General features: G+C 38.3%; 1 protein-coding gene across 7 annotated transcripts in view; it reads left to right on the forward strand.

Moving 5' to 3' along the window:
• Nucleotides 1-15,122, forward strand: part of LOC127440121 (disabled homolog 2-interacting protein-like) — a 209,762-nt gene that overhangs the window by 146,800 nt on the left and 47,840 nt on the right. For all 7 annotated transcript variants that reach the window (XM_051696523.1, XM_051696527.1, XM_051696526.1 and 4 more), the window contains one exon: nucleotides 13,135-13,279. In XM_051696523.1, the coding sequence (XP_051552483.1) occupies nucleotides 13,135-13,279 (145 nt within the window). The remainder of the gene's footprint in view (nucleotides 1-13,134; nucleotides 13,280-15,122) is intronic.

Raw genomic sequence — 15,122 nt, forward strand, 5'->3', positions numbered from 1 at the left:
CTGCTCTGATAATGCACTCAGTCTGTCAAGGTATTGTTTAGTGGTCACATAGAGAGGACTTTTTATATAGCAGGCAAATATAATCAGATAATGTGAAAGAAGGGGAAAAGATATCCCACAGGGAACACAGGCCCAAGAGGACACAATAACACTCATTTATCACCTGCTCTAGTTTTCTGCTAGTGTGATTTTTATGGTTCATCATTACAGTGCTTGCAAGGCAAATATTCCTTAAACATTCAGGTTAATAATGCAATTAATTCAGCCTGAACTGCTTAACTGAATTTCAATTGCTTTTTTCTTAAATCTCTTTGCATAAAGAATTGTGATAGGATTTCTCTTTTTTTGCAACTATTAATGGCAGATGCTATTTGCACCATTGTGCAAATAATGGTGTATGCTGTTAACACCCCAGTGCAAATAGTGGCAGATATTATTTGCACCCCAACCCTGCTAAAATAATGTCAGATAATATTTGCACCCATATTTAAATATTGCAGTGTGTTTACTGTGTTTATTTAGAGTCCCACAGAAACACTACATTAACCCCTACCACTAAACTTAACCCTAAACTTACCTTAGAAAAATAATCTTGGTTTTACTACAGTAGCCATGCTTTCACCATGGTATTTTTTGTACATTTACAGTAACCACAAAATTAACCATGCTTACTATATTACCACCATATTACTGTACTTACACCATGGTTAATTCCATTAAAACTATGGTTTATGCCAAAAAACATGGTCTGTAATATTAGTAATACACTGATGCAATCTACATACAAGCGATGTTGATCGACAGGCCCCGCCTCCAGATCAAACCCTTCTCTGCACTCCCAGACATTCACCGTGACCAAATCACTGTGATGAAATCAACCTTTATATTAATTTTTATCTATTATTTAAAGTATTATTAAAGGAAATATTAAGAGTGGCAATGTAAATCAGATGGGAAAAAGAGTGGGACGAAATGCAGATTTGAACCGCAGTCGCTAGAACAACAGTGCACATTCACACACCGTCTTTACTCCCCACGCCACTGCAGTGACATCTAGTTGTCTAGTTTGTTGTATATTCCTGTGGTTTCTCCAGACTACTGGGGTGAAAATAGCTGCGCTGTGTGGCAGATGCTATTTACAAATAGACATTTAGAATATTAAACCATAATTTGCTGCTGTTACACAGTAAAGACGTGCTAAGTACCATAACAGGAAGTGTTAAATACACACTGTGTGTTACCTCTGTCTTTCAGAGCATGCACATAATGCCGAGGCCAATTATGTTCCGATTAATGCGAAAACATGCTGGACAAAGCAGAGCTACAATTGCAAATTTACATGCACTTTAAAAGTTAGATTTTAGTCACACAATTATTTGTCTTGTTAAAATGTCATATAAATGCTTTAGTCTAACTGAAATCGCTATTTGTGAGGTAGGACTTGCATGACATGACATTATTGTTTTAGTCTGACTGAAATCAAACTTTTAAAGTGCATGTAAACGTTCTGAGTTTACACAGAATCAACAGCTAAAACCAAATCTTACCTAAATCTATAACACTGTTCTTTTGCTGTCTTACAAAAACTTATATTTCCTTCTGGAAATGCAAATCTAGTTGGCTTTTTCTCAGACTCTAAAATTGAGTCTCTATCACTTGAGTAAAGAAAATAATAAACCATACATTTCTATGCATTTTGAGCTGTACTGATTAAGTGTATGCCTTGAATGCAGTGCAAGTCGCATTGGATGAAAGCATCTGCCAAATGCATAAATGCAAATGTGAATGTTTATTCTTTGTAGCATTGCAAGTTGATGTACACATTTGAACATAGAAAAGCAACATAAAAGCTTTTGTAGAAGCCAAACTAGTACCTTCCATCATTAACTTCCTATTACATACTCGACACGAGAGTCATTATCTGCCTTTTCCTTCACTGCACGTATCTTTTCTCTCTTCATCCATCACACTCTTTTTTTTTTTTTTTTTTTTCTCTGTCTGCCTCACTCCCCCGCTCACCATCACCTCTCTATCTCCTTATCTTGTCTCAGACTCATTCTCTGCCATTCTCTCCCTCTCGCTTGGCTGCACTTTAAGGCAGGCTGGCTCTGAAAGGATGCCTTTCTGGTCTGAAGCAGCACATTGCTCTGACAGCTATTACAGAAGTCATGCTTTGCTGTAGATGTGACATCCACTTGAACGGGCTCTCCAAGCACGCACGCACACACACACACACACACATACACACACTTTGACACCTTTTCATTCATCTCATGCATTTTAAGGTTAGACAAGGTATTAATCTGTTTCATGATATGATGTAAACTTGATGTCATGTCAGCGCTCCTTTAAAATACATGTGACAATGGCTGGCAAGAGAGTGATCACATGCACTGTAATAAGTAATAAAGAAAAGCAGCCAATAAGTGCCCAACATAGATGGGAACTCCTTCAATACTGTTTAAAAAGTATCCCAGGGTGATACCTCAAGAAGTTGGTTGAGAAAATGTCAAGAGTACATTTCTGAAAATTCTGGGCAAAGAGTGACTACTTTGAAGATGCTAAAATATAACACAGTTTTGATTTATTTTGGATTTTGTTTAGTCACAACATAATTCCCATAGTTCCATTTATGTTATTCCATAGTTTTAATGACTTTGATGAAAAAAGTATAATAAAGAATGAGTGTTTCAAAACATTTGACCAGTAGTGTATGTATGTGTGTGTGTGTATATATATATATATATATATGGTGGCATTCAACTGATCACAATGGATAGTCAAGACATTAAAAACATGAATAATTATTATTACAATTTGAAAAAACTTAAACTACTAAAGAGTTCTCATAAAAAAATCCTCCACATGCAGCAATGACAGTTTTGCAGATCTTTGACATTCTAGCTGTCAGTTTGTCCAGATACTCAGGTGACATTTCACCCCACGCTTCCTGTAGCACTTGCCATAGATATGGCTATCTTGTCAGGCACTTCTCATGCACCTAACAGTCTAGCTGATCCCACAGATGCTCAATGGGGTTAAGATCCATAACACTCTTTTCCAATTATCTGTTGTCCAATGTCTGTGATTCTTTGCCCACTCTAACATTTTCTTTTTCTGTTTCAAAAAGTGGCTTTTTCTTTGCAATTCTTACCATAAGGCCTGCACCCCTGAGTCTTCTCTTTACTGTTGTACGTGAAGCTCTATTAAGGAGAGAAAGTTTGTTAAAGAGTTAAAGATGGATCTAAGGCAGCATAAAAGTGAGAGCATGTAGTCTTGGCCCATGATACACTGGAACAAAATATGTTTTTGATTGGTCTTTTTTGCTTGTTTTCCAAAATAATATCTGAAACTCCTTTAAAACAATGTACATTTACTTTAGGAGCTATACTGCAGAAGAAAAAATTGTAAACAGAGAATGTTGAATACAATATTTAATCAGGGCTGGATATTAACGCTGGTCCGGGACAAGTGGATTTTTGAAGGGGCAAGTGAAAGAGAATTTTACTTGCCCGACTTGACAAGCAGACTGATTAAAACGTCAATAACGAAAAAATAACCGGCTATATTTGTGATAGGCTAGGCCTGTGTCCCTTATTAGAAAGTTTGTTTCTTATTCTGCTGTTGAAAGTAATCCAGAGCATGTAATTGTATAATTCGCTAGCGATCTAGTAACAGCTGCGTATGTGTGTGTGCTGAACATGCGTGTGTGTGTGAAAATGCTCGTGCTAATGCGCACCTGAACAGTCAAATACATTTCAGAATTCAGCCAAAATGTCCGTCTTGGTGAGGTTTTCAAGTAAACACAATGACTGATGTCTAAAGTAAACGTAAACAGAGGAGAAAAAAGTGGATTTGTATTAAAATGTCAGACTTGTAAGTAGAGCCCGACCAATATGGGATTTTTGAGACTGATTCAGATTTTAGAGGGGAAAAATTCACAGATTACCGATATGGTGGCCGATGTAGTTAATTTTTGAGCTGGAATGAAAACAGACCTTTTCTATGTGGATTGTGCACCGATATGACTATGCAAAGGTACTCAAAAGGCTGCTTTCTTAAACAAATATTTTTATCAAAGAATATTTGACATTATTATTATACATTGTCAACAAAATCTAGAAATGAACACTGAGAAAATAAAGAATAAATTCAAATAAAAAAATAGCTAAATTAACATCAGTACTGTTTAATATCAGTCAGTGGCTGACCATTTAAATAAAGAATAAATTCAAATAAAATAAATAGCTAAATAAACATCAGTACTGTTTAGTATCAGTCAATGGCTGACCATTTAAATAAAGAATAAATTCAAATAAAATAAATAGCTAAATAAACATCAGTACTGTTTAGTATCAGTCAATGGCTGACCATTTAAATAAAGAATAAATTCAAATAAAATAAATAGCTAAATAAATATCAGTAGTACTGTTTATTATCAGTCAATTGCTGACTATTTTAATACTGCCAGTCAGTTAGGGGCAGGTTGTAAAAGAAGCATTTACACCTGCCGAGACAAGAGATAAACAGCGGCAGCGGTTACACCGTATTCTGCTATACAAGTTCAGGGGAAACTTTCAGTGGTGGAAAACCAGACTTTTAAATATGACATTTTGTAAATGCAACGACTGGAATTGTAAAGGGGGTATCAAACTGTGAATTCTGAACAAAACAGTTTGGTGAATACATGTTTACACATTAGCTTCCACTCAGCTGACAAGGTATGAAAGTAGCTACATGGTTAGCTATAAGCTCGTTGTCACAGAGAGTAAAAGATGGACATTGTTTATTTACTTTCTAGCATTGCGTCTCACCAGCCAAGTAACAACGTAGCCTGAAATCAACACTCAACAGACACAATCCACCACCACACCGTTGTCTGCTGAGCTGCAAAAAGATGCTCTGATGTTTACCTTTCAATCTGTTACGTTACTGACTGCACTGACAAACTATAGCTGGCTAACATAGCAAACAGATGTGCCAATACCATTATCAGCCGATAATATCGGGCACTACTTGTAAGTATAAATGTAAGATAATAGACCTGCTTCTGTCTAGTGTGTCATTATAATAATCAAACAACCATAACAAAAAAATTAGAAAACACTCACTGCTCTTGACTTGGTAACTTTAGTAGCTTTAAAAAGGAATAATGTATTATAATCATACAGTAAAGACCAGTAGTAGTTTTATGTTGCATTTCATTCTGAATGTTTACCTGAATACTTGATAGCCTACTGCTGTTAAAAACTTTTAAAGCTGTTAAAAAAGCACTGAATTTTCTTAATTTGTATTTTTTGTTATATTATTTTTTAATCTATTTCTATTCATTGCTGTTTTTTATTGTTATTTTATTACTGACTGTTTACTAGTCTTGAATAATTACTTAAGAACTTGAAACCATTCTTCCATAATTAACATATTAGTTAATGTTATTATTTGTTGTGGTTTTGAAGCTGGTAATGAGAATTGTCAAATTTCACTACCGACTACTGACATTTTGGTATTGTGATAATATATAGCCTTTATTGTACATGGTAGGTCTCATTCCATAGAAGTGGGAGCACCCCTGCTGTAAATTATGGTGATGGAGGCTTTCCTTTATTTGACTACCGTACGTAAAATAAAATGATTATCATATGACAATAGCCTCCTCCCCTTCCCAGTGCAGTTACATTTCAAGGAAATCCACTGTTAAAAAGACAAGTTTTTTCAATAAGTTCAATAAATGCATGATGTTTTCAAAGTCAGTAAGCAATGGTGTCAAATAATCGTGATCTCAATATTGACCAAAATAATCGTGATTATGATTTTTGCTATAATCGAGCAGCCCTAATCCCATGGTCATGGAAAACCTAGAAATGTCAGGGAATTTTAAGATTGTGATTTCCAGGCCTGGAAAAGTGATGGAAATAAATGGAATCTTAACAAGTGATGGAAATTTCTGTTGTGAATGCATTGTTTTATAGCTATGGTCATCTCTAAAATATTTCATTGGCTAAAAATTGCTCTTTGTGAGTGCAATCTGATTTTTAAGAATCCAGTTATCAGGGGAGTCACGTGACGCCATGCAAGGTTCGGACATGTGAACGGCGAGCTCTGCGCATTTTGCTAGTTTTAACACTATTAATGACATAAACTGGTGAGATTCGATACACTCTGTTCCATAACTGTTCTAGGAGGACAATATGTCAAAGAATTAAAAATCCTTTGGCTCTGGAGACATTAAAAGACACTTACGTGCTCAAGCTGACACCCCAGAGAAGGCCCCAAGCCAGGGAACCGATTTGGTTGGAGAAATGAGGGAAATTCGGCGAGAGATGTTGAACATGCCGGCAATGCTGATGAAGGTCGTTGCTGACTTGGAGGAACTTGCTGTAATACGTCGATCGATCACTGCCATGGAGACTAAATTCTCTGAGGTGGTTACAAGAGTGGGGGATGTCAGGAAATGGATTGATTATCTGGAGTCATCAGAGAGGGAACTATCTGCTAATCCGCTAGCAACCAAAGTGGATTTGGAACATGACTGGGAGAAGTTGGAGGACATGGAGAACCGTAGCCAGTGGAATAACATCCAAATCGTCTGAATTCCTGGGGCCGAAGAGGGTCAGGATATGGTGAAATTCCTGGACGGGCTCTTTGCAAATCGGCTTGACATAACAGATCGAGCGAGCTCACAGAGTTCTGGCTCAGCGATCCGCTGAGGGAGACAGGCCCCGATCAATTCTGGCCAAATTTCTGAGATCATCCGATAAAGATATTGTGTTACTTGAGGCGAGGAGAAAAGGAAGGCTTTTTTGGAAGAACCACAGCATTTTCTTGTTCCCAGACTTTGCGAATTCGACAAGAGTGAAACGTGATCGATTCAAGGAATGCAAGAATCTCTTACATCAAAGGAAGGTCACTTTTGCACTGATGTTCCCGGCCAAATTGAGAATAGATGCTAAGGATGGGCGTAAAACATTCACATGCCCACTGCAAGCAATGTCCTTCATAAAGTCAATGGAGTGAGTAAGTTATTTTGTGGTACTCACGTTGCAGCCAAGTGGACCGACTCACTGAACATTCACTTGACTGTTCGAGCAAACTGAGCACCTCTTTTGTTTCTTTTTGTGCTGGTTCCGCCTAGCGGCTGGAGTTTGTTTTGTGGAGTAACATTCCTTTGGGACAGTTTTGTGGATTAATCTGCATGTGCTTTGTGCTTATGCCTCCTATTGGCTGGAGTTTGTTTTGTGGAGTATTTCTTGCAAGACATTGGAGTGATTAGTTAATTTGTTGCACTCATGTAGCAGCCGAATGGGCCGGCTCACTGAACATTCGTTTGACTGTCTGAGGAAACTGAGTGCCTTTTTTTTTTTTTTTTTTTTTTTGCTGGTTCTGCCTAGCGGCTGGAGTTTGTTTTGTAGAGTAACACTTTCGGGACAGTTATGTGGATGAATCTACATGTTCTTTGTGTTTATTCCGCCTATTGGCTAGAGTTTGTTTTATAGATTATCTTTTGTTGTGTAATTCTGTCTCACAAAATTTGTATAGAAACACTGGACTTGAGCAATCCGACGGCAAAGTTGTTGCGGGGGCTCTCGTAGGCGTACATGGACTGTTTGAGTTTAGAGGGATGAACACCAGTTGGTGCTGTTGTGTGCAGGGTTAATGTGCATGTTCTTCATTTTCTGTTTGTTTGGTTGTGGGTGAAGTTCTGGGTTTGATTGTTGCACTAATGTTGGAATGTGTTGTTTATAATTTTGTTTTTGACACACAATCTATTTTTTCTCATATGTCAAAATGTCAAATGTTAATATGAGTGGATTCTCTCTCTTCACATGGAATGTGAATGGGTTGGGGCACCCCATAAAAAGAAGGAAGGTTATTTCTCTTGATATAGTGTTTCTTCTAGAAACGCATCTTTCCCCGCAGGAAGCTGAAAAATTTGGGATGATATCAGGTGGACATGTTTTCTTTAGTGCTGGCTAAAGTAAGAGCATGGGAGTCATTACACTGATAAGTAAGCATCTACAATTCAAATGTCTCAAACAGATTAAAGATAAATTAGGAAAAGTCATTATTGTTTTGCAGCAATTCAAGGGCAAAATCTTTTTTTGGCTAATATTTATGCACCTAACGTTGATGATCAGGGCTTTTTTATAGATCTTGAAGGGATGTTGCAAGCCACTGGCACCCCACATGATATAATATTGGGAGGAGACTTTAATCTTTTGATGGACTTAGTCCTTGATCATAGTGAAGCAAAATTGTGCAAGCCCCCTAGAACAAAATTAACACTTCACAGGATGTGTAAAAATCTTGGTCTTACAGATATTTAGAGACATTTGAACCCATCTGGTAGGGACTATACATTTTTTTTATCAGTCCATAAGATTTGTTCTAGAATAGATTTTTTTTTTTTTTTTTTAATCTAAGTCCCTCATTTCATTTGTTGTTGATTGCTCAATTGGAAACATTTTAGTCTCAGATCACACCCTGGTGAGTTTAGAGGTGTTGCCACATACGGAGAAAAATAAATGATATAGTTGGCGCTTTAATGTATCACTTTTGCAAAATCCTGAATTCCAACAAATGTTAAAGGCTGAAATCAATGTTTTTTTGGAGACCAACTGGTCCTCAGTATCCTCTGTAGGCGTGGCTTGGGAGGAACTTAAGGCGGTTCTCAGGGGCCGGATCATACAATATGCCTCATTCACCAAAAAATCCAAAGCACGAGAACTCGTGGATTTGGAAGGGAATATTAAAATTGCCGAGGCAGAGCTGAAGCACCGAATGTCATCTGATGGCCTCAGGGAATTGACCCGATTGAAATACAGATATAATACTATTTTGTCGCAGAAGTTAGAGTTTTGACTATTCAGGGCAAGACAGTCATACTTTGAGTCGGGGGACAAGGCAGGAAAACTCTGGCTAGATATATAAAACAGAGAGTCTTTTTCTACCATTCTCTCAATGAAATCTGCTGGTGGTGAAATATTTATCTCAGCCATGGATATTAATAATGCTTTTAAAGAATTCTGTCTTGATCTCTATAGTTCCATGTCTTCGTCTACTGTTGAGGATATTATAATCTTTGTGGAACCATTAGAACTTCCTAAACTGATGGCTGAGCAAAAACATTCTCTTGATTCTGAGATAAACTTGGAGGAGCTTGTCGAGGTAATTAAGGCCTTGCCTACAGGTAAGGCTCCGGTGCCAGATGGCTTTGCCACTGAGTTTTTTAGATCTTATGCTACAGAATTGGCTCGCCAACCATAATGAATGGAAAGCCTCCGCCAACCATAATGCAAGCCCAGATCAGTCTGATTCTTAAAAAGGACAACGATCCAAGTGAGTGTAAGAGTTACCATCCAATTTCCCTGATCCAGCTAGATGTCAAAATATTGTCAAAAATTTTGGCTAACCGATTAATTAAAGTTATGACATCTCTTATACATATAGATCAGGTGGGGTTTATTCAGGACCGTAGCTCTTCTGATAACATTAGGCATTTCATCAATATCATGTGGTCAGTGGTGAATGATGAGACTCCAGTCACTGCCATCTCACTTGACGCCGAAAAGGCATTTGATATGGTAGAATGGGATTATTTTGTAAAGATTTTGGAAATGTTCGGGTTCGGGAATAATTTTATTGGTTGGATTAAGTTACTTTATAGATACCCAATGGATTAATTTCAGATTATTTTACTCTGGACAGGGGCTCCCGGCAGGGTTGCCCTCTTTCCCCATTATTGTTCTGTCTTGCTATGGAACAATTAGCAGCCGTGATAAGAAAGGAGGATGATTTTCTAGGGGTTGTGGCAGGAGGTGTGGTGCATAAGCATTTGCTTTACGCAGATGATATTTTATTATTCGTCTCTGACCCTACTAGATCTGTGTCTTGCCTCCACAGAATTATTAATTCCTTTTCTAAGTTCTCGGGCTACAGAGTTCATTGGTCTAAATCCGAAGCTTTTGCTCTGACAGCGTACTGCCCGGTACTGGCTTTTCAGTCGGGTGCCTTCCAGTGGCCCATACAGGGCATTAAATATTTGGGTATTTTATTCCCAGCAAATTTGTGTGATTTAGTTAGAGTTAATTTTGATCCTTTAATAAAAAGGTTTTCGAGCGATGTGGGTAGGTGGGCTTCTTTACATTTATCTATGATTGGGAAGGTTAATGTTATTAAAATTAATTGTATAAAAAATTAAACTACCTGCTACAGTCTCTCCCTATAGATGTCAAGCAATTTGATTGCATAGCGAAATCCTTCATTTGGAATGGCAAACGTCCCAGATTATATTTCAGTAAGTTGCATAGGCCGATTGACAAAGGTGGGCTAGGCTTACCCAAGATTTTGTTTTATTATTATGCATTCTGTCTCAGACATCTGGCTAATTGGTCGCTTCCACCTGAGATAGCCCCTCCCTGGTTTTGTATTGAACAGGAAGTTCTTGCCCCTATTTCGCCATTGCAAAGCCCTTCTATTAAACTAATCGGAGAAGTTAAGTTACACCCTGTTATCTCGCATTTGCACTTGGTATGGACAAAAGTGTCCAGAGTGTTTAATTCGGACATTTATTTAAATGTTGCCTCACGCATATGGCTGAACCCAAAATTAATAAGTCCCCTTTCTGCTGGACAGAGTGGATTGTGAGGTAGGTTAATACGCTCGGTGACCTGTATGAGAGTGGAGTGTTGAGATACTTTGAAAATTTGGTTCAACATTTTGGGATTCCCAGATCTTAGTTCTTTAGGTATTTACAGCTACGCCATCTGCTCTGTACTATTGTTGGGAGTAGCATACACCCCCCATAGCGGCAGATACTCTGGGAGTGGTGATTACTGCTTTTGGAAAATGTCATGAAGCATCAGTGTATTACTCCCTGCTAATTCAGAGTCTGGGGGATGGAACTTTAACTTCTATCAAGAGATTATGGGAGAAAGATTTTAACTTGGTATTGGAGGAGGGAGTGTGGGCTAGGATTCTAAAAAGCGCCAAGTCTACATCTAGAGATGCAAGGGTGCGCCTTATGCAATTCAAGAATTTACATTGATTCTATTGGACCCCCTCTAGATTGTATAGGTTTGGTCTTAAAGACACACCCACCTGCTGGCGAAGCCAATTAGAGGATGGAGACACAACCTATGTTTTTTGGTGGTGTTTTAAGATCCAAGAATTCTGGTTGAAGATTCAGAGTTTTATGTGTGACATATTGGGCACTCAAATTTCATTTTGCCCCAGACTTTGAATTTTAGGCGATGGGGCGGTCATCAATATTGGGGATAAACACATAAAAAATTGGGTCTTGGCTGGTGTTCTGATCGGCAGACAGATTGTTTTAATGGGATGGAAGTCGGCTGGAATGCCCTCATTTCAAGAGTGGTGCACGGAGATGGAGAGGGTGGCGGCTTTCGAGGAAGTGTCATCTAGATGGCTGGGGAACTTGGATACGTTTGATGGGAAATTAAGCAGCTACTTGGCATTTTTGGAGAGCTCTCGGGGAGGGGCTGTGGAGAAAGAAGTATAGTTTAAATGTGTGTGATTTATTATATATATATATATATATATATATATATATATATATATATATATATATATATATATATATATATATATATTATTATTATTATTATTTTTATTTTTATTTTATTTTTTTGTGTGTATACTCATATGTGACCACAGGGATGTTTGTTGAGGGTCAGGATGGAGTTTGGGATTTGGAGGGGGAGGGGTAATAGTAGGGGTTAAATGTCGATTCTGTGAATATGTGTTTTGCTTTTCTTTGTCAACTGTTTGAATCAATAAAAAATGTTAATCTGAAAAGAATCCAGTTATCATGCATTACTGGAAAAGCCATGGAAATTCATTGGGCAAAAGGTGTGGGAACCCTGTATAGAGCCCTATGTTTGCGATGTCTCTCTTGCTGCCATATACCTTCCTCCTTTTGTCCCCTTTCTCTCTTTATTTTGTCATTCACTCCCCCAGAGTATGAGTCATCATCATCTTATGTCTCTGAATTAATGAGACATACTGTACACTGCCCCATAGATGTCATGCACAAAAAATGGGCTTTAAATGGCCCTCGCCATATCCTGGGTCCATACACTCACACACTCTCAGCAGAACATATAAACTGCTGTCTCGGTCAGATGGCTTCTTCTTTGAGTTTGCTTCCAGGGAATGCAAAGAGGCCTTGGGGATTTTATCTTTTCTTTTTAATCCCTCCACCCTCTCTTTATAATTTTTCCATTATGCTGTCTTTTTGTTTTCTTCCATTGCCCTGTGCATGGCTTTGCTTTCCTGTACACCACCTATTTTACTCACCTGCTTTATTTTTAATTTTCTGCTTTCCTCTCTATTTTCAACATGCATTTATGTCTCACTGCTCTTAATATCTCTCTCTCTCTCTCTCTCTCTCTCTCTCGCTCTCTCTCTCTCTCTCTCTTTCTCTCATTTCTATTGCTTCCTGTATTTCTCTCTTGTCTCGTTCTGATTAAGGGTGAGGTATAGTCTGGCTGATTAACTGTGACAGTAATGGAGAATTTTTTTGGCCTTTTCTTAATAGTGCTCTGTGTGTGCGCATGAGGGGAGTATCTCAAGGCTCATGAGATTTCTTTCTTTTGATTCTGGTGTGACATAAGTGTCCAAAAGTGTCAGAATAATTTTAGGGCCATTGTATGTCCTATTATGGAAGTGTATGATGATTTTATTATTATATATATCTTTTTTTAACAAAAGGCTCCCGGCCGCAGTCTACATGGAGCCAAATATGACTCATCTCTGTAAATATAAAGTTTGAGACACACACACAAATACACAAACCTGCAGAATCTTATTTGGGACGCTAAGCGTCTGGAGCATGTGTAAAAGTGGGCATATGTCACAAGCGAGTAGACTCCAGATTTTTCTGTCTAACTTTAATTTGCTGGTTGTAAAAGTCTCCCTGCCAGATCTCTTTGAACAGAGTCTTCTTCTTTCTTTTGCTGACAGGCATCATCAACACAACAGATTCAGTTACAATGACAGAAAGCTCCATGCAGTCTATTCTTCTGTTTTTTTCTTTTTAACTAATAGTACATGTTCAGCCTCAATATTCACACCTCATTTCTTGTTTACATCAGTTTGATTGTGTGTTTGGTGCAGGACTTCCTGACGGATCTGATGATGTCGGAGGTGGATCGATGCGGGGAGAACGAGCACCTGATCTTTAGAGAGAACACACTGGGCACTAAAGCTATCGAGGAGTACCTCAAACTGGTCGGACAGAAATACCTGCAAGACGCATTGGGTAAGAGCTTGTTTATGTGCTTGTGTGCGTGATTGTTATGGAGAACAACAAATCATTGTCTGACAATGGGTATCATTCTCTAACTGTAGTTGTTTTTTTTTTTTGTTTTTGTTTTTTTTGTCTGAAACCTGTGTGCAAATATTTTTACACTGAAATTTCATAGTTTTCACTTTGTGTGTAAATGTATTCTAGATTTAGAATAACATTTTCAATTAGCTCAGACCAGACATACACAAAAATGATAGAATATGGAATATGGACATTTATACCATGGGTCTTTTGAATGCTTGATTCTGATTGGTTGACGGATGTTAAAGGTATGCAATTATTTTTGAAGTAAACGCACAGCTATGAAGTAGTTCCAAGTCTTGACCGCATAATGGTTCCATATCACTTCGCAAATTATTTAAGTTATTTCAAAGAGCCCTACAGGCTACCACTACAAAATAACCAATTATAATAAAGACACTGGTTAAGTACATCGGATAAGAATGACAAACAATTTCTATAATATCCTAAATTTATTTCAGTTTCAATTGAAAAGTGTCCTTTGCCTCCCTCTCTCTCTCTCTCTCTCTCTCTCTCTCTCTCTCTCTCTCTCTCTCTCTCTCTCGTCTCACCCACACACACACACACACACATTAGACTCGAGTCGCAACCAACAAATAGAGCCAACCCCCCACGCACAACTTGATCAATACAACAGTTTCTGTTTTCTGAAATAACTTTTAATATGTGAAACTTTTTATGTTTCAATGTATTTCGCCCTAATCAGCCTCACAAAGCTGACCCTCCCCCTCTCTTTTGCTGTCACACAAACTCTCAGTCAGCACACCCCCGTGACTCACTGGGATTGTAAACAGTTGTTTAGCAATGGAAAAGCTGTACAAGAATGGCGACACTCACTGCTGCTGAGACTTAAACTTTTGGCAATTTGAAGCGATGTTATTCCTGACGAGAGCCGCTTTAAACACAGGTTATTCCACACGCAATCTCTCAGTTTCTCTCTTTTTCTCTCACGCGCACACACACACACACACACACACACACACACAACCTTGTGACTCCAATGCCAAAAAGCAGTGCATCTTCCATTGTTAGTTCTAAAGTGACGTTTTCGAACTAGCAATGATGGCTTGACCTGTATCAAAGCTTGATCAATACAACAGTTTCTTTATTATCTGAAATATCTGTGGGAAACACCCTCGCACTCCCCCTCCCCCCAACACACGTGAACACACATACATATGCTCATTACGTACACACTTACTCATGAGCGAGAAACGGAGCCGTCATGTCAGCGCACACCTGCATCTCAGTAGGCTTGAAATCAGTTATTAAGGTTTATATTGGAGAAGCTACAGTGCATCCGGAAAGTATTCACAGCGCTTCACTTTTTCCACATATTGTTATGTTACAGCCTTATTCCAAAATTGATTAAATTCATTATTTTCCTCAAAATTCTACAAACAATACCCCATAATGACAACATGAAAGAAGTTAGTTTGAAATCTTTGCAAATTTATTAAAAATAAAAAACGAAAAAGAAAAAAAAATCACATGTACATAAGTATTCACAGCCTTTGCTCAGTACTTTGTTGAAGCACCTTTGGCACCAATTACAGCCTCAAGTCTTTTTGAGTATGATGCTACAAACTTGGCACACCTATTTTTGGGCAGTTTTTCCCATTCTTCTTTGCAGGACCTCTCAAGCTCCATCAGGTTGGATGGGGAGCGTTGGTGCACAGCCATTTTCAGATCTCTCCAGAGATGTTCAATCGGGTTCAAGTCTGGGCTCTGGCTGGGCCACTCAAGGACATTCACAGAGTTGTCCCGGAGCCAC

Source organism: Myxocyprinus asiaticus, chromosome 4 (genome assembly GCF_019703515.2).
Source record: "Myxocyprinus asiaticus isolate MX2 ecotype Aquarium Trade chromosome 4, UBuf_Myxa_2, whole genome shotgun sequence".
NCBI lineage: Eukaryota > Metazoa > Chordata > Actinopteri > Cypriniformes > Catostomidae > Myxocyprinus > Myxocyprinus asiaticus.